The sequence below is a fragment of the Hyla sarda genome, chromosome 11 (assembly GCF_029499605.1).
Source record: "Hyla sarda isolate aHylSar1 chromosome 11, aHylSar1.hap1, whole genome shotgun sequence".
Taxonomy (NCBI): Eukaryota; Metazoa; Chordata; class Amphibia; order Anura; family Hylidae; genus Hyla; species Hyla sarda.
In genome coordinates, this window is record NC_079199.1 from 105,667,776 (window position 1) to 105,689,523 (window position 21,748).

The window sequence follows — 21,748 nt, forward strand, 5'->3', positions numbered from 1 at the left end:
CATGTATATATAGTGATGTGTTATAGATCAGGTTGTGTATACAGTCATATATATATATATATATATATATATATATATATATATATATATATATATATATATATAGTGATGTGTTATAGATCAGGTTGTGTATACAGTCATATATATATATATATATATATATATATATATATATATATATATAGTGATGTGTTATAGATCAGGTTGTATATACAGTCATATATATATATATATATATATATATATATAGTGATGTGTTATAGGTCAGGTTGTATATACAGTCATATATATATATATATATATATAGTGATGTGTTATAGATCAGGTTGTATATACAGTCATATATATATAGTGATGTGTTATAGATCAGGTTGTATATACAGTCATATATATATAGTGATGTGTTATAGATCAGGTTGTATATACAGTCATATATATATAGTGATGTGTTATAGATCAGGTTGTATATACAGTCATATAGTGATGTGTTAAAGATCAGGTTGTATATACAGTCATATATATATATATATATATATATATATATATATATATATATATATAGTGATGTGTTATAGATCAGGTTGTATATACAGTCATATATATATATATATATTTATATATATAGTGATGTGTTATAGATCAGGTTGTATATACAGTCATATATATATATATAGTGATGTGTTATAGATCAGGTTGTATATACAGTCATATATATATATATAGTGATGTGTTATAGATCAGGTTGTATATACAGTCATATATATATATAGTGATGTGTTATAGATCAGGTTGTATATACAGTCATATATATATATATATATATATATATATATATAGTGATGTGTTATAGATCAGGTTGTGTGTGTATATATATATATATATATATCTCCTCTTTCATCTATGATGTTGCAGTGGAGCCAGTTACGTGACGTTCCTGCAGAATCTTGGTCCGGAGAACGCGGTGACTTTACTCTTGGCCGTACTCACTGAGCAGAAGCTTCTGATCCACTCGCAGAGGCCGGACGTGCTGACCAGCGTTGGAGAAGCCCTGGTGTCTGTGCGTAGTCCTCACAGTCAGATACATTGGTGGGGACGAGGTGCTGACCTGTGGGGTGCAGACCTGTATTGTTCCCCCTTTTTTTTTGTCTCTGCAGATCATCTTTCCCCTTCGCTGGCAGTGCCCTTACATCCCTCTGTGCCCCCTCACTCTCTCTGACGTCCTCTCTGCCCCTGTACCATTCATTGTGGGGATCCATTCCAGCTACTTTGACCTCCATGACCCACCCCAAGATGTCCTGTGTGTGGACCTCGACACCAACACTCTGTTCCAGTAAGCGCTCGTGTAGGATGGAGTTGCAGGAGGGTAAATGTAAGGGGTGAGGGGCACATGTCATGGGGGATAGAAATATACTGACAGGCATTAGACATTGGTGACAACCACTAAATGCCGCTGCTGCTCGTCTCCATAGTTTTCTTCTATGTTTCTTTTAGGAGTGAAGAAAAGAAAATCCCATCATACCAGACATTGCCCCGCAAGCCCTGCAAAGTTCTGCGCAACTGCCTGAGCGACCTGCACAAGCAGCTGGACGAGAGTAAGGCCGGGCCTGTCCCCCCCCCCCCCACCACCACCACCACCACCACCACCACTTTCCTGGGCCAATCAGATTATTGCTTTTATCCCTCCAGTGTATAACAAGCCCATGGAAGAAGCTTCTTTAGAATTTCTGCTAAAAGATTACGACCTGATCTACGGACGTCGGACGCAGCTGGAGTTAGACGTGCGCGCCGCTTTCCTGCGCTTCATGGCTTGTCTCTTCAAAGGCTACCGCTCCTATCTGTTACCAATCACACAGGCCCCTTCAGAGAAGACGCGGGACTCCAGTAACCTCTTCAACCTGGAGGGTAGGTGGGCTGATAAAAGGAGCCACAACAGGTGAATGAGACATAATAGGTGAATGAGACATAATAGGTGAATGAGACATAATAGGTGAATGAGACATAATAGGTGAATGAGACATAATAGGTGAATGAGACATAATAGGTGAATGAGACATAATAGGTGAATGAGACATAATAGGTGAATGAGACATAATAGGTGAATGAGACATAATAGGTGAATGAGACATAATAGGTGAATGAGACAATAGGTGAATGAGACCTAGCAGGTGAATGAGACCTAGCAGGTGAATGAGACCTAGCTGGTGAATGAGACCTAGCAGGTGAATGAGACATAGCTGGCGAATGAGGCATAGCTGGCGAATGAGGCATAGCTGGCGAATGAGGCATAGCTGGCGAATGAGGCATAGCTGGCGAATGAGGCATAGCTGGCGAATGAGGCATAGCTGGCGAATGAGACATAGCTGGCGAATGAGACATAGCTGGCGAATGAGACATAGCTGGCGAATGAGACATAGCTGGCGAATGAGACATAGCTGGCGAATGAGACATAGCTGGCGAATGAGACATAGCTGGCGAATGAGACATAGCTGGTGAATGAGCTGGTGAATGAGATGGCGAATGGGACATAGCTGGCGAATGAGACATAACTGGTCAATGAGACATAACTGGTCAATGAGACATAGCTGGTGAATGAGCTGGCGAATGAGACATAACTGGTGAATGAGAAATAACTGGTCAATGAGACATAACTGGTCAATGAGACATTACTTATCACTGCAGGATTCAGGAAATCCAGAGAGCGCACTTACCAGAAGTTCTACTCCCAGATGGTGAAGACGCAGATGTTTATGCAGTTCATTGAGGATTGCTCCTTTGTCAGTGACCGTCACGCTTCACTAGAGTTTTTCGATAATTGTGTTGAGAAGGTAGGTGAGCCGCCCCTCGGTGTCCTCCCCATTTATACTCCCTCACCCCACTCCTTTAACTTCCTATACTTTGCTTTCTAGGTGCAAGTGGATGGGGAAAAGATGGAGGACCTGCACTTAGTGGAGCTGGATGAGTCTCACCGCAGTGAGCATACAGTGTTTATCATGCCAGCAGAGGAACCGATGGACCCGGATGGAACCGAACCGCCGGCTCAATACAAGTCAGACATGTGGTTTTTCTCCCCATTTGCTATCTGTCTGTATAAGTTTGTGCTCACTTTATGCTTTTTATCACTGCAGATATGAAAGCTTCCCCATTCTCCAGAGAGAGTTGTTTGAGCTGCCACAGGACTTTCTTATGGCACCACAGAGTCAGCTAAAAACCAGCGCCCCCAGCAGTCCAGCACCACGGCGGACCAAACAGGTAAGGAAGACATTAAAGGGGTGCTCCACTTAATTAAAATGTATCACCCTATTCTTTGAATAGGGGATCAGTATCTGACCTCAGGGGATACGACCACTGGGACTACCTGTGATATTCTGTATGGGGCTCCATCCCTCACCTCTTCATGCAGGGTCCAGTACTCTCCAGCCACCACTCTCTGAGATTCACTGGTGCTGAACTGGCCTGCTTGGCCAAAGACTGGACAAAACGGGGTCCTGTCTTGGCCAGTGATTGGCTGAGCAGGCCGTCATTTATGTACAACGAGAGCGCGTTTCCGAGGGTGAAGGCCGAAGCAGACTGGAAAGATGCAATTGATCCTGCATGAAGTTGTGAGAGATGGAGCCCCATACAGGATATGGCCTGTAGTCCTAGCAATCGGACCCCCGCGATCAGACACTTATCCCCTATTCAAAAGAATAAGAAGTTAGAAAACTGTTCAAATATCCTGGGGAAAAGTGAAAAGTTATCATCGGTCAGGGTCTGAGTGTTCAGATCTTCACCGATCACTGGAATGAGCGAGGTCTTCTTCTGGCTCATTTTGGTTATCAGTCGGGGTCTGAACACTCAGATCATCACCGATCAAAATTTTTGACTTGTCTCTACATCATGTCAAAAGGTTTGTTTTTTTGTTGTTTTTTTTTTTAATGCAAGAACAAGTTTAAGGATTATACAGCAAACATTGTTAGCCGGTGCAGGACAAGTAGGGACAGACCAAGTGCCAAAAGTGTATCCCAAACAAATAATACAAATAGGAAATTGGTCATACATAACCAGATTATATGAATAGATAAACATTATAGGAAATAAAACAGACAAAGAAAGATGGCCAGCCCAAGGACAAAACATGACTACATTAATATGGAAAAACAAGGTCGTCAAACCACAGAGAGAGAAAAGAAGAAGTGAACGGACAACCAACCAGACAACAGGAGAGAGAAGACGAAAGATTAGGAGCGAGACCGAGGGAATCCCACTAAAGAAGCCAAAAGACAAGGTGATCAGGAGAACGGCTACCAGGCAGCCCGAGGTAAACCACAAAAAAGTCCAAGGAAAAAAGCAAGGGGGCGACACTTCCATCCCACTCGTGGTGCTGCGATCATAAAGGACAGCGTGCGGTAAGTCCAGGAGGAGCAAAAATCCACCCAAGGGCTCCAGGTAGCTCCATAGTGATTCACGTCTATAGGGATGAGAGCAGATCCTCCATATGTTGGACATGTGTGATCTCAGTGAACCATTCCTCCTAGGTAGGAGGAAGATCTCCAGCGTCTAGGGATGACCATTTCAGCTGCTTAAAGTGACCCTGCCTGTTTAAGTAGAGTAGAGTACCCCTTTATCATTGTAACCTTGTGAAGTGCTAACCCCTGTCCCTACAACTCTCTTCATTCTGTGTCTCAGGAGATCAAATCCGCACAGCGCGTTGCCCATATCTATTCTTCCATGCCTGAAATGTGGGCTAAATGCCTCCTGGGGCACTGCTATGGGTTGTGGTTCATCTACCTGCCCACATTTGTCAGAGCGACAGCCTCCAAGGTGCGAGCTCTGCAGACGGCATACGACGCCCTGAAACAGATGGAGACCAAGAATGTGGTTTTACCTGATGAGGTGAGCGTGTGCAGTGAGACCCCACGGTAGGGCCGCTCCCCTATAGGGCACAATAATCATAAATGTCTATAGACCCCAATGTAATGTCATCTCCAGTGTCCTTATATAACAATAATCATAAATGTCTATAGACCCCAATGTAATATCATCTCCAGTGTCCTTATATAACAATAATTATATACCTATAGACCCCAATGTAATGTCATCTCCAGTGTCCTTATATAACAATAATTATATATCTATAGACCCCAATGTAATGTCCTCTCCAGTGTCCTTATATAACAATAATCATAAATGTCTATAGACCCCAATGTAATGTCATCTCCAGTGTCCTTATATAACAATAATCATAAATGTCTATAGACCCCAATGTAATGTCATCTCCTGTGTCCTTATATAACAATAATCATAAATGTCTATAGACCCCAATGTAATGTCATCTCCAGTGTCCTTATATAACAATAATTATATCTCTATAGACCCCAATGTAATGTCATCTCCAGTGTCCTTATATAACAGTAATTATATATCTATAGACCCCAATGTAATGTCCTCTCCAGTGTCCTTATATAACAATAATTATACGTCTATAGACCCCAATGTAATGTCATCTCCAGTGTCCTTATATAACAATAATTATATCTCTATAGACCCCAATGTAATGTCATCTCCAGTGTCCTTATATAACAATAATTATATATCTATAGACCCCAATGTAATGTCCTCTCCAGTGTCCTTATATAACAATAATTATATATCTCTATAGACCCCAATGTAATGTCATCTCCAGTGTCCTTATATAACAATAATTATACATCTATAGACCCCAATGTAATGTCATCTCCAGTGTCCTTATATAACAATAATTATATATCTATAGACCCCAATGTAATGTCCTCTCCAGTGTCCTTATATAACAATAATATATATATATCTATAGACCCCAATGTAATGTCATCTCCAGTGTCCTTATATAACAATAATTATATATCTATAGACCCCAATGTAATATCATCTCCAGTGTCCTTATATAACAATAATATATATATATCTATAGACCCCAATGTAATGTCATCTCCAGTGTCCTTATATAACAATAATTATATCTCTATAGACCCCAATGTAATGTCATCTCCAGTGTCCTTATATAACAATAATTATATATCTATAGACCCCAATGTAATGTCCTCTCCAGTGTCCTTATATAACAATAATATATATATATCTATAGACCCCAATGTAATGTCATCTCCAGTGTCCTTATATAACAATAATTATATATCTATAGACCCCAATGTAATATCATCTCCAGTGTCCTTATATAACAATAATCATAAATGTCTATAGACCCCAATGTAATGTCATCTCCAGTGTCCTTATATAACAATAATCATAAATGTCTATAGACCCCAATGTAATGTCATCTCCTGTGTCCTTATATAACAATAATCATAAATGTCTATAGACCCCAATGTAATGTCATCTCCTGTGTCCTTATATAACAATAATTATATCTCTATAGACCCCAATGTAATGTCATCTCCAGTGTCCTTATATAACAGTAATTATATATCTATAGACCCCAATGTAATGTCATCTCCAGTGTCCTTATATAACAATAATTATATCTCTATAGACCCCAATGTAATGTCATCTCCAGTGTCCTTATATAACAATAATTATACGTCTATAGACCCCAATGTAATGTCATCTCCAGTGTCCTTATATAACAATAATTATATCTCTATAGACCCCAATGTAATGTCATCTCCAGTGTCCTTATATAACAATAATTATATATCTATAGACCCCAATGTAATGTCCTCTCCAGTGTCCTTATATAACAATAATATATATATATCTATAGACCCCAATGTAATGTCATCTCCAGTGTCCTTATATAACAATAATTATATATCTATAGACCCCAATGTAATATCATCTCCAGTGTCCTTATATAACAATAATATATATATATCTATAGACCCCAATGTAATGTCATCTCCAGTGTCCTTATATAACAATAATTATATCTCTATAGACCCCAATGTAATGTCATCTCCAGTGTCCTTATATAACAATAATTATATATCTATAGACCCCAATGTAATGTCCTCTCCAGTGTCCTTATATAACAATAATATATATATATCTATAGACCCCAATGTAATGTCATCTCCAGTGTCCTTATATAACAATAATTATATATCTATAGACCCCAATGTAATATCATCTCCAGTGTCCTTATATAACAATAATATATATATATCTATAGACCCCAATGTAATGTCATCTCCAGTGTCCTTATATAACAATAATTATATATCTATAGACCCCAATGTAATGTCCTCTCCAGTGTCCTTATATAACAATAATTATATCTCTATAGACCCCAATGTAATGTCATCTCCTGTGTCCTTATATAACAATAATTATATATCTATAGACCCCAATGTAATGTCCTCTCCAGTGTCCTTATATAACAATAATTATATATCTATAGACCCCAATGTAATGTCATCTCCAGTGTCCTTATATAACAATAATTATATATCTATAGACCCCAATGTAATGTCCTCTCCAGTGTCCTTATATAACAATAATTATATCTCTATAGACCCCAATGTAATGTCCTCTCCAGTGTCCTTATATAACAATAATTATATCTCTATAGACCCCAATGTAATGTCCTCTCCAGTGTCCTTATATAACAATAATTATATCTCTATAGACCCCAATGTAATGTCATCTCCAGTGTCCTTATATAACAATAATTATATCTCTATAGACCCCAATGTAATGTCCTCTCCAGTGTCCTTATATAACAATAATTATATATCTATAGACCCCAATGTAATGTCATCTCCAGTGTCCTTATATAACAATAATTATATCTCTATAGACCCCAATGTAATGTCATCTCCAGTGTCCTTATATAACAATAATTATACATCTATAGACCCCAATGTAATGTCATCTCCAGTGTCCTTATATAACAATAATTATACATCTATAGACCCCAATGTAATGTCCTCTCCAGTGTCCTTATATAACAATAATTATATCTCTATAGACCCCAATGTAATGTCATCTCCAGTGTCCTTATATAACAATAATTATATCTCTATAGACCCCAATGTAATGTCATCTCCAGTGTCCTTATATAACAATAATTATATCTCTATAGACCCCAATGTAATGTCATCTCCAGTGTCCTTATATAACAATAATTATATCTCTATAGACCCCAATGTAATGTCATCTCCAGTGTCCTTATATAACAATAATTATATATCTATAGACCCCAATGTAATGTCATCTCCAGTGTCCTTATATAACAATAATTATATCTATAGACCCCAATGTAATGTCATCTCCAGTGTCCTTATATAACAATAATATATATCTCTATAGACCCCAATGTAATGTCATCTCCAGTGTCCTTATATAACAATAATTATATATCTATAGACCCCAATGTAATGTCATCTCCAGTGTCCTTATATAACAATAATTATATATCTATAGACCCCAATGTAATGTCATCTCCAGTGTCCTTATATAACAATAATTATATCTCTATAGACCCCAATGTAATGTCATCTCCAGTGTCCTTATATAACAATAATTATATCTATAGACCCCAATGTAATGTCATCTCCAGTGTCCTTATATAACAATAATTATATCTATAGACCCCAATGTAATGTCCTCTCCAGTGTCCTTATATAACAATAATTATATCTCTATAGACCCCAATGTAATGTCCTCTCCAGTGTCCTTATACAACAATAATTATATCTCTATAGACCCCAATGTAATGTCATCTCCAGTGTCCTTATATAACAATAATTATATCTCTATAGACCCCAATGTAATGTCATCTCCAGTGTCCTTATATAACAATAATATATATATCTATAGACCCCAATGTAATGTCCTCTCCAGTGTCCTTATATAACAATAATTATATATCTATAGACCCCAATGTAATGTCCTCTCCAGTGTCCTTATATAACAATAATCATATATCTATAGACCCCAATGTAATATCATCTCCCGCGTCCTTTATATAACAATAATTATGTATCTATAGACCCCAATGTAATATCATCTCCAGTGTCCTTATATAACAATAATTATATCTCTATAGACCCCAATGTAATGTCATCTCCAGTGTCCTTATATAACAATAATATATATCTCTATAGACCCCAATGTAATGTCATCTCCAGTGTCCTTATATAACAATAATTATATATCTATAGACCCCAATGTAATGTCATCTCCAGTGTCCTTATATAACAATAATATATATATCTATAGACCCCAATGTAATGTCATCTCCAGTGTCCTTATATAACAATAATTATACATCTATAGACTCCAATGTAATGTCATCTCCAGTGTCCTTATATAACAATAATTATATCTCTATAGACCCCAATGTAATGTCATCTCCAGTGTCCTTATATAACAATAATTATATATCTATAGACCCCAATGTAATGTCATCTCCAGTGTCCTTATATAACAATAATTATACGTCTATAGACCCCAATGTAATGTCATCTCCAGTGTCCTTATATAACAATAATTATACATCTATAGACCCCAATGTAATGTCATCTCCAGTGTCCTTATATAACAATAATTATATCTCTATAGACCCCAATGTAATGTCATCTCCAGTGTCCTTATATAACAATAATTATATCTCTATAGACCCCAATGTAATGTCATCTCCAGTGTCCTTATATAACAATAATTATATCTCTATAGACCCCAATGTAATGTCATCTCCAGTGTCCTTATATAACAATAATTATATCTCTATAGACCCCAATGTAATGTCATCTCCAGTGTCCTTATATAACAATAATTATACATCTATAGACCCCAATGTAATGTCATCTCCAGTGTCCTTATATAACAATAATTATATCTCTATAGACCCCAATGTAATGTCCTCTCCAGTGTCCTTATATAACAATAATTATATATCTATAGACCCCAATGTAATGTCATCTCCAGTGTCCTTATATAACAATAATTATATATCTATAGACCCCAATGTAATGTCATCTCCCGTGTCCTTATATAACAATAATTATATATCTATAGACCCCAATGTAATGTCCTCTCCTGTGTCCTTATATAACAATAATTATATCTCTATAGACCCCAATGTAATGTCCTCTCCAGTGTCCTTATATAACAATAATTATACGTCTATAGACCCCAATGTAATGTAATCTCCCGCGTCCTTATGTCTCTCGGCAGGTTTGTTACCGTATCCTGATGCAGCTCTGCGGTCAGTATGGAGAGCCGGTGTTGGCTGTGCGCGTCATGCTGGAGATGAGAAAAGCTGGGATCGTCCCAAACGCCATCACATATGGGTATTACAATAAGGTGCATTGTAAGAAAATGATATAAAATGTATGGGGTCGGGGGCAGGACGTGCGGATCTTACTACCACTTTGTATCCTCCGCAGGCTGTGCTGGAGAGCAAGTGGCCGTCCAGCAATCAGAGTGGAAGACTCCACTGGGCCAAACTAAGAAACGTGGTCCTTGGGGCCGCCCAGTTCCGTCAGCCCCTCCGTCACAAACAGCCGGGGGGTGAAACCCCTCCGCAAAGTGATGACATGTCTAAAAACAGGGCGAGAGGTGAGAGATCCCCAACCCCGACCTCCTATAGTATATATATATACACAGTGACCTCACTACCCTACAGATATATCCTCATGTCTTCTCCTATAGTATATATACAGTGACCTCACTACCCTACAGATATATCCTCATGTCTTCTCCTATAGTATATATACAGTGACCTCACTACCCTACAGATATATCCTTATGTCTTCTCCTATAGTATATATACAGTGACCTCACTACCCTACAGATATATCCTTATGTCTTCTCCTATAGTATAATATATATACAGTGACCTCACTACCCTACAGATATATCCTCATGTCTTCTCCTATAGTATATATACAGTGACATCACTACCCTACAGATATATCCTTATGTCTTCTCCTATAGTATATATACAGTGACATCACTACCCTACAGATATATCCTTATGTCTTCTCCTATAGTATATACACAGTGACCTCACTACCCTACAGATATATCCTTATGTCTTCTCCTATAGTATATATATATATACAGTGACATCACTACCCTACAGATATATCCTTATGTCTTCTCCTATAGTATATATACAGTGACATCACTACCCTACAGATATATTCTTATGTCTTCTCCTATAGTATATATACAGGGACATCACTACCCTACAGATATATCCTTATGTCTTCTCCTATAGTATATATACAGTGACATCACTACCCTACAGATATATCCTTATGTCTTCTTCTATAGTATAATATATATACAGTGACATCACTACCCTACAGATATATCCTTATGTCTTCTCCTATAGTATAATATATATACAGGGACATCACTACCCTACAGATATATTCTTATGTCTTCTCCTATAGTATAATATATATACAGTGACATCACTACCCTACAGATATATCCTTATGTCTTCTCCTATAGTATAATATATACAGTGACATCACTACCCTACAGATATATCCTTATGTCTTCTCCTATAGTATATATACAGTGACATCACTACCCTACAGATATATCCTTATGTCTTCTCCTATAGTATATATATATATACAGTGACATCACTACCCTACAGATATATCCTTATGTCTTCTCCTATAGTATAATATATACAGTGACATCACTACCCTACAGATATATCCTTATGTCTTCTCCTATAGTATATATACAGTGACATCACTACCCTACAGATATATCCTTATGTCTTCTCCTATAGTATATATACAGTGACATCACTACCCTACAGATATATCCTTATGTCTTCTCCTATAGTGTATATACAGTGACATCACTACCCTACAGATATATCCTTATGTCTTCTCCTATAGTATATATACAGTGACCTCACTACCCTACAGATATATCCTTATGTCTTCTCCTATAGTATATATATACAGTGACATCACTACCCTACAGATATATCCTTATGTCTTCTCCTATAGTATAATATATATACAGTGACATCACTACCCTACAGATATATCCTTATGTCTTCTCCTATAGTATAATATATATACAGTGACATCACTACCCTACAGATATATCCTTATGTCTTCTCCTATAGTATATATATATATACAGTGACATCACTACCCTACAGATATATCCTTATGTCTTCTCCTATAGTATAATATATATACAGTGACATCACTACCCTACAGATATATCCTTATGTCTTCTCCTATAGTATATATATATATATACAGTGACATCACTACCCTACAGATATATCCTTATGTCTTCTCCTATAGTATAATATATATACAGTGACATCACTACCCTACAGATATATCCTTATGTCTTCTCCTATAGTATATATATATATATACAGTGACATCACTACCATACAGATATATCCTTATGTCTTCTCCTATAGTATAATATATATACAGTGACATCACTACCCTACAGATATACCCTTATGTCTTCTCCTATAGTATATATATATATATATATATATATATATATATATATATATACAGTGACATCACTACCCTACAGATATATCCTTATGTCTTCTCCTATAGTATATATATATACAGTGACCTCACTACCCTACAGATATATCCTTATGTCTTCTCCTATAGTATAATATATATACAGTGACCTCACTACCCTACAGATATATCCTTATGTCTTCTCCTATAGTATAATATATATACAGTGACATCACTACCCTACAGATATATCCTTATGTCTTCTCCTATAGTATATATACAGTGACATCACTACCCTACAGATATATCCTTATGTCTTCTCCTATAGTATATATACAGTGACCTCACTACCCTACAGATATATCCTTATGTCTTCTCCTATAGTATATATACAGTGACCTCACTACCCTACAGATATATCCTTATGTCTTCTCCTATAGTATAATATATACAGTGACATCACTACCCTACAGATATATCCTTATGTCTTCTCCTATAGTATAATATATATACAGTGACATCACTACCCTACAGATATATCCTTATGTCTTCTCCTATAGTATATATATATATACAGTGACATCACTACCCTACAGATATATCCTTATGTCTTCTCCTATAGTATATATACAGTGACATCACTACCCTACAGATATATCCTTATGTCTTCTCCTATAGTATATATATATATACAGTGACATCACTACCCTACAGATATATCCTTATGTCTTCTCCTATAGTATAATATATATACAGTGACATCACTACCCTACAGATTTATCCTTATGTCTTCTCCTATAGTATATATACAGTGACCTCACTACCCTACAGATATATCCTTATGTCTTCTCCTATAGTATATATACAGTGACATCACTACCCTACAGATATATCCTTATGTCTTCTCCTATAGTATAATATATATACAGTGACATCACTACCCTACAGATATATCCTTATGTCTTCTCCTATAGTATATATACAGTGACATCACTACCCTACAGATATATCCTTATGTCTTCTCCTATAGTATAATAATATACAGTGACATCACTACCCTACAGATATATCCTTATGTCTTCTCCTATAGTATAATATATATACAGTGACCTCACCACCCTACAGATATATCCTGATGTCTTCTCCTATAGTATATATACAGTGACATCACTACCCTACAGATATATCCTTATGTCTTCTCCTATAGTATAATATATATACAGTGACATCACTACCCTACAGATATATCCTTATGTCTTCTCCTATAGTATATATACAGTGACATCACTACCCTACAGATATATCCTTATGTCTTCTCCTATAGTATAATATATATACAGTGACCTCACTACCCTACAGATATATCCTCATGTCTTCTCCTATAGTATATATATATACAGTGACATCACTACCCTACAGATATATCCTTATGTCTTCTCCTATAGTATATATACAGTGACATCACTACCCTACAGATATATCCTTATGTCTTCTCCTATAGTATAATATATATACAGTGACATCACTACCCTACAGATATATCCTTATGTCTTCTCCTATAGTATATATATATACAGTGACATCACTACCCTACAGATATATCCTTATGTCTTCTCCTATAGTATAATATATACAGTGACATCACTACCCTACAGATATATCCTTATGTCTTCTCCTATAGTGTATATATATATATATATATATATACAGTGACATCACTACCCTACAGATATATCCTTATGTCTTCTCCTATAGTATAATATATATACAGTGACATCACTACCCTACAGATATATCCTTATGTCTTCTATAGTATAATATATATACAGTGACCTCTCTACCCTACAGATATATCCTTATGTCTTCTCCTATAATATATATATATATATATATATATATATATATATACAGTGACATCACTACCCTACAGATATATCTTTATGTCTTCTCCTATAATATATATATATATATATATATATATATATATATATACACACACAGTGACATCACTACCCTACAGATATATCCTTATGTCTTCTCCTATAGTATATATACAGTGACATCACTACCCTACAGATATATCCTTATGTCTTCTCCTATAGTATATATACAGTGACATCACTACCCTACAGATATATCCTTATGTCTTCTCCTATAGTATATATACAGTGACATCACTACCCTACAGATATATCCTTATGTCTTCTCCTATAGTATAATATATATACAGTGACATCACTACCCTACAGATATATCCTTATGTCTTCTCCTATAGTATATATATATACAGTGACATCACTACCCTACAGATATATCCTTATGTCTTCTCCTATAGTATAATATATACAGTGACATCACTACCCTACAGATATATCCTTATGTCTTCTCCTATAGTATATATATATATATATATATATACAGTGACATCACTACCCTACAGATATATCCTTATGTCTTCTCCTATAGTATAATATATATACAGTGACATCACTACCCTACAGATATATCCTTATGTCTTCTATAGTATAATATATATACAGTGACCTCTCTACCCTACAGATATATCCTTATGTCTTCTCCTATAATATATATATATATATATATATATATATATATATATATACAGTGACATCACTACCCTACAGATATATCTTTATGTCTTCTCCTATAATATATATATATATATATATATATATATACACACACAGTGACATCACTACCCTACAGATATATCCTTATGTCTTCTCCTATAGTATATATACAGTGACATCACTACCCTACAGATATATCCTTATGTCTTCTCCTATAGTATATATACAGTGACATCACTACCCTACAGATATATCCTTATGTCTTCTCCTATAGTATATATACAGTGACATCACTACCCTACAGATATATCCTTATGTCTTCTCCTATAGTATATATATATATATATATATATATATATATATATATATATATATATATATATATATATATACAGTGACATCACTACCCTACAGATATATCTTTATGCTTTTCCTCTTTATCTTTCCGGTTCTACAGATCGTTGGAAGCATAACAGCTGCTCCGGGGATTTGCCCCCACGATTGAACCTACTGCGACAGACCACTTGGTCCAGCCAGACCAGCCGGGGACCCGAGGACGCCCCTCCGGGGAAACTGGTGAAGAGCTGGAGCGTTGGTTGTACCCGGAGTGACACCTGTATACTGGAAATGGGAGTGACGCACCGTAAGTGAGAGGGACCTAGTCAGAGCTGGGACTGGATGCAGAGCGGTTGGAGCACAATGCATGCTGGGATGGTTTTATGGATTTGATTTCTTTTTTTTTTTTTATCAGAAAATGTTATTGAACATTTATTTTTTTTATAAACAAACAACAAAACAAATCAACCCTCTCCCCTGGGTTCCCGTGCCGTATCTTCCCCTAAGGATGAAAAAAGAACCACAACATAGAAAATTAGTGCAATAATAGTGTTTGATCCGTACATACACTGCATAGATAAAAAACAACCAAGATATACTAAACAATAGCGAAGTATCTAAATAGGGTCACCACTCAAGACAGACGGCCAAGGGTGTGGGTGAGGACATCTACAAGGGACCACAGAGAAAGTACAAGTGGAGTCCCACTCAGAAGCTCAAAGAGAGCTCCATTACCATAGAACATACAACAATATGAGACTGACAAAGGAGAACAAGACAGATAACAAATGAGCAACACTGTAGAAAAGAAAGACAAGGAGATTATCCCACTCCCCCCAACAATACTTCCATAGGAGTCCTCCGTAAGTATAATGACCCGGGGTGTCAATCCAAGGTCCCCATATGAGCTCAAACTTATGCATGGCCTTCTGCTGAAGATAAACACCCTTCTCTAACCTAATAATATGGTTTATTTCCGTTATGAGTTCGGACACAGTAGGCGGACAGGCTCTCAACCAATGTTGTGCAATTAACTTGCAGGCTTGATATAAAATTCTATTGATACCAATATCTGAGCCACTGTCTTCATCTAAATCATCTATACACCCGAATACTCTTCTTAGCAGCTGACTCACATCAGCCCAAAACTGTGTAAGAGGAGCGCAGTCCCACTTCATATGAAGCAATTGGGCATCAGGCCTAGAGCATCTAGGACAACAAGTCAAGGCGCACCCCAATTTTGTGTAAAATGGCAGGGGTGCGATATACCCGGTGTAGCAAGAAAACTTGGGACACCCAATGAGCCTCTGACACACCCAGACGCGGGGTCATAGTTAAAATCTGTGCCCATTGTTCATCAGACAGGGGACCCACATGTCCCTCCCACTTCTCCCTAACAAGTAAGGGGAAGGCTTCATGATAAGTTCCTTATATAATATCGATATAACTCCTTTAGTAGAGACCCGAGTGAACAATTCATTTATTGCCAATGAGGGGCCGACAGTCGGGTCACTCGCTCATGTCTCAGCTGCAGGTAACGAAAGGAAAAAGAATGTGGTAGAGAAAAGTCTTCCGGCAGCTGAGTAAATGACTTCAGCGTCGGCCCGTCATATAGCTGGGGGAGGTACAGAATCCCATACGAGAGCCACAGATTAATATCTGGCAGGGAAGTCAACTCAGGAAGACTCGGATTATACCACAACGGTGAATATGTTCCGAAAACAGGGTAATGTAGGAGAGTCTTACATGTCAACCATACTTTACGGAGGAGTAGGAAAGTAGGACGGAAGTCTGGGGGACGCGTCTGTGCCGCCATTTCTAAAAGATAGAGGGGAGTTACACCACCAATACGCTGTGAGATCAAAGCCCCCGTTCGCCCCATAGTGTCTAACTGTTCCCAACCCTTCAATTGTTGGATCTGCGATGCCAGGAAATACAACCACGGGTTAGGAATAGACAAACCGCCCGCCCCCTTACCGCGCTGTAACGTTTCTAGGGGGATCCTAGCCGATTTACCACTCTGAATAAAGACTGAATTCTACAAAAAAAATGCATTGGGATCCAGACAGGGGTATTATGTAGAACATTTAGAAATTGGGGCATGAGAACCATTTTAACCAGATTAGATCTACCTACCATAGAGAGGGGGAGCTTGCACCACGTAGCTACCTTTTGGGAAATACGGTCTAATAATGGTAACAAATTCAAAGAGACATAGTCAGAGGGATTAGTCGTAACAAATACACCCAAATACCTAAATCTAGAAACTAGGGGGAGCCCAACCCCAGCAACCACAGGTATCGAAGGGAGAGGGTCTAGGGGAAGTAGTGTAGACTTATCCCAATTGATAGCTAGGCCGGAATAGCAGCCAAATGATTCAATAAGACTAATTAGAGGGGGATGAATGTGATTTCTAATATGCAGAATGGAAAAAGGAATATTTAGCAGGAAGAGGATGTGGGGCTGTGATAACATCCTTCTTTTTGCAGTTTGATTGGAGTTCCCCTTTAAGTAGCTGCAGTTCCTTTCATGTTGTGTATTTTCGTCCACAGTGATGGAGGATTTGGAAGTGGAAGGGGTGACCGAGGGGTCGGACGCCAGCCCCTCACTAAGTGGATCTCTCCGAAGAGCTTGTGGGACCCCACTTGTTCTCGGGCCTTCAGAAAATGGAAGCTCATCCAATGTCAGTTTTGTCACGGACGGCACAGGCAGCGGGACAGTCACATCTGATGACTCTGAACCGGTCCTGACTGAGAGCTCCACAGAAGCCCTGACCAGCAGGAGCCGGGACGAGGCCGGCAGCAGCAGCTCCAGGGACGGGGTGAGGAGACGGAGCCTCGCCGGGAAGATCCAGCAGCTGCTCACCCCCTCCAGAAAACCGTCCAGGACCTCGCTGCTGAGGAAGGCCGGGAGTATGTCTGAGACGCCTTCTCCTCTCCTGCTGGAGCAGCATCATGGCTGGAAGGGTCACAGGAGACCAGAGTCCACCGCCTCAGAGGTGAGATCCTGCTTCATTACCACTTGTGGCCATAACTGTTGTATGATGGTGGGGGTCACAGAGAAGACATGGAAATGAATACACAGCATCTTCAGGCTCTTTGCCTCCTTCTTCCAGAGCTCGGTGTCCCTGGGAAGTGAAGCCGACTCCTCCGACACGTCCGTCTGCAACTTTACAATTCACAAATCTACTGAGCGTCTGTTAGATAGAGGCGAGGACGCCCCCGCTGTGGAGGTAGGTGTCACACCGCCTGATGTGTGGGCATCAGCTGTCCCCAGTACTTGCACTGTTCCGCTCCTATTCCTCAGGTCTTGCTCTCCAGCTGCTCCCAGTGTCCGGCCTGTCACTCCCTAATCTACGATGAGGACATCATGGCCGGCTGGACGTCCGACGACTCCAACCTGAAGACAGTGTGTACGTTCTGCGGACAGAACTTTGTGCCGTTCCTAAACATAAAGATCACTGACCTGCAGAGACAGCGTAGGTGAGGGCGACCCCCTGATGTGAGGGTTGGGGTTCTTAAAGGGGAGCTCCTCTTCAGGCTTGTGAATGTGGATCTGTGTGCTAGGACTTAGCACCTAACCCCTCAGTTCCTGCCTAGATGAGTAGGGGCCATAGTGTTATGATGGGATGTTATAAAGTATCTGCCTCTTTGGTTACAGCGCTGATGGCCCCTCGGAGTCATCCACGGATGGTGGTACTGGGAGCCGTGGACCTGTTCTTAGTGACCGCTATCAGTGTTTGGTGTTAGATGAATATTCCTCCCGTGCTCCGTGTAATGGCTTCCCTGATGTCCAGGTACAGTACAGGGTCACGTCCCTAAGTGTCGCCTTAGTCTTTTGGATTCTGTTTTCTCATTTCTACTTTCTCCTTTTCCCTTCACCAGCACAGCGCCAACGATGCGGACTCTGAGATGGTGACTGTGGCCTATCTGTGCCCCCTGGTCCTTCGCAAGGAGATGGAGAGCCTGCTGGAGAACGAGGGTGGCGACTTCCTGTCCCAACCGGAACTGGTCGACAACCACCCCATCATCTACTGGAACCTGGTCTGGTACTTCCAGCGCCTGGCGCTGCCCAGTAACCTCTTGCAGCTCATATTGGCATCGAAGCACGTGCAGCCATCTACACAGGTGGGCATCAGGGTGGGTTGAGGATGGTCATTTAGGGGTCTGCAGAGCAGTCATAGGGTCGTCTGTGTGTGACTGTTCGGCGTTCCTCCGCATTCTTGCCTAAACTAGTAACGATTGTTTTCTATTTTATTTATTTTTTTACAGCGCTTATCTCCTTTTAGCCTTTTTACGTCTCTGTGCAGGTCAGAAGATTTTGCAAATGACTAAGACACGTTAGAGACACGTCAAAAGATTTGATTAGTCAGGGGCTGGGTCAGTGTCTTCCAAATAGTGTGTCTCCAGCTGTTGCAAAACTACAACTCCCAGCAAGTCTGGGCATGCTGGGAATTGTAGTTTAGCAACATCTGGAGACACACTATTTGGAAAACACTAGGCTAGGTGTGCAGACCCCCCCCCCCCCTCCATCCCCGCTGAATCGCTAAGCAGTGGCAGGAGACCAACTTTATAGATAGTCTATGGGGGGGGGGGGGGGGGTGTCTCCTGCAGCGCTGTATTGTAGTGTATTGTATCATGGCTGCCGGCTTGTGGGGCTTTTTGGAATATGAAAAATGATCAAAATCTACAGAGAATGAGCTTAAGATACGGAAAAATAAAAGTTATAGGGAAGCGTATAGAAAGTTTTATTTTCTGATAGTAGTAAAACATAAGAAAGCGCTATAATTCTGATCTTGGGGCATTTGCACTGACAGGATAAAATGGCGCAGTTGTGCATTCTCTTTATGCACTCCAATGATTTTTACATTATATGGTAAAATGATGGCGGCCGTTACGAAGTTACATTTATCGCGTAGACACACAAGCCACTGTATGATTCTGTCTGTTCCTTCTCAGGTGACAGACAATATGAGTGTCAGAGTCCGCTCATTATGGGATGTCCTGGTGCAGGACCCCGACCGATGGCCGCCCATGTACGCGCTGTGGAAACTTCACCGTAAGTGATGGCAATGCCTGGGGGATGGGGATGTTGGTGGACTCTATAGCAGTGTTTCCCAACCAGGGTGCCTCCAGCGGTTGCAAAACTACAACTCCCAGCATGCCCGGACAGCCTTCGGCTGTCCGGGCATGCTGGGAGTTGTAGTTTTGCAACCGCTGGAGGCACCCTGGTTGGGAAACACTGCTCTATAGAGTGCAGTGATAGATAAGAGTGCTGCCACCTGGTGGTCAGGTTTATGTTTTTTGTGTAACTCACAGGAAACCTCCCGAACCACCTGCTCGGCTGGCGCTCCCACTCCCACCCCTTCACCCTGGAGTTCCTGGAGAAGGTCCTAAATTTCATCGGACTCTTTGAGGTTCATAAAGCCATCTTGCTGCTATTAAATGTCCCGCAGGAGCAGAACTCCCCTCCGCAGATCATCCAGAGGTGGAGTATACTATGAATGTATCTAAAGAGGAACCCCGCCAAACTGTTCTGTATACTACTGACTCCATCCTTGTCCTGTTCTCCTTCAGGGGGATCTACAGAGAGATGCTGCTTTTGACAATGGCCGCCCTGGGGAGGGAACACATGGATGTTGGTGAGTGATTCCGGACATACCTGTTGGACATGTATCAGCCCAACCATTTTATCTGTATAGTGGGCCCCTGACTCTCATTACAGCAGACGTCAGAGGACAGAATGATGGGGCTTTAACTGTAGCTGCTTACCCCCGCCTCTCCCCATCCTGCATACATGCACACTTGACTCGGCTGAGCGTGCATGTATTTGGGAAGAACTAGAGAGACAGCTGGCCGGTGGGATTCTTCAGGGCATCAGGGGGCGCCAGTGTTAGTTTCTGTGTGCTCCCTGCATCATTGTTTAGTCATATCTGGCCTCTGTGGATGGAGACTATAGGCTCCTCTGATCCTGTATCTTGTCCATACAGGCGGTACCTCCTTTCTTGCAGCCAGCTATTTATATAATCCTTTAGACGGGTGCTCCCCAACTTGTGGCTGTAAAGCCGCTGCAAAACTACTACCCCCATCATGCCCTAGACTTGACTAGTTCAGTGTCCTCCCCACCTGTAGCTTTCCAGCTGCTGCAGAACTACAGTTACCATCATGCCCCCCAGCCCTCAGTTGTCGTTTTGCTGAATGTCCACATGGTGTAGAGCAGTGTTTCCCAACCAGAGTGCCTCCAGCTGTTGCAAAACTACAACTCCTTCGGCTGTCCGGGCATGCTGGGAGTTGTAGTTTTGCAACAGCTGGAGTCACCCTGGTTGGGAAACACTGGTGTAGGCGGACACGACTACAGACATGACAG

General features: G+C 39.7%; 1 protein-coding gene across 2 annotated transcripts in view; it reads left to right on the forward strand.

The window, feature by feature from the left end:
• DENND4B (DENN domain containing 4B) overlaps positions 1–21,748 on the forward strand; it is a 45,227-nt gene that overhangs the window by 22,084 nt on the left and 1,395 nt on the right. Inside the window, exons 10-28 of one of the 2 annotated variants that reach the window (XM_056545557.1) lie at positions 913–1,057; positions 1,155–1,330; positions 1,492–1,592; positions 1,687–1,902; positions 2,680–2,825; positions 2,907–3,046; positions 3,126–3,249; positions 4,666–4,872; positions 10,156–10,284; positions 10,368–10,539; positions 15,504–15,689; positions 17,935–18,380; positions 18,498–18,614; positions 18,689–18,864; positions 19,043–19,178; positions 19,267–19,509; positions 20,341–20,440; positions 20,701–20,869; positions 20,959–21,023. In XM_056545557.1, coding sequence (XP_056401532.1) covers positions 913–1,057; positions 1,155–1,330; positions 1,492–1,592; positions 1,687–1,902; positions 2,680–2,825; positions 2,907–3,046; positions 3,126–3,249; positions 4,666–4,872; positions 10,156–10,284; positions 10,368–10,539; positions 15,504–15,689; positions 17,935–18,380; positions 18,498–18,614; positions 18,689–18,864; positions 19,043–19,178; positions 19,267–19,509; positions 20,341–20,440; positions 20,701–20,869; positions 20,959–21,023 — 3,194 coding nt within the window. Of the gene's footprint in view, positions 1–912; positions 1,058–1,154; positions 1,331–1,491; positions 1,593–1,686; positions 1,903–2,679; positions 2,826–2,906; positions 3,047–3,125; positions 3,250–4,665; positions 4,873–10,155; positions 10,285–10,367; positions 10,540–15,503; positions 15,690–17,934; positions 18,381–18,497; positions 18,615–18,688; positions 18,865–19,042; positions 19,179–19,266; positions 19,510–20,340; positions 20,441–20,700; positions 20,870–20,958; positions 21,024–21,748 lie in introns of those variants that run through there. The other variant, XM_056545558.1, reaches the window with a different exon arrangement.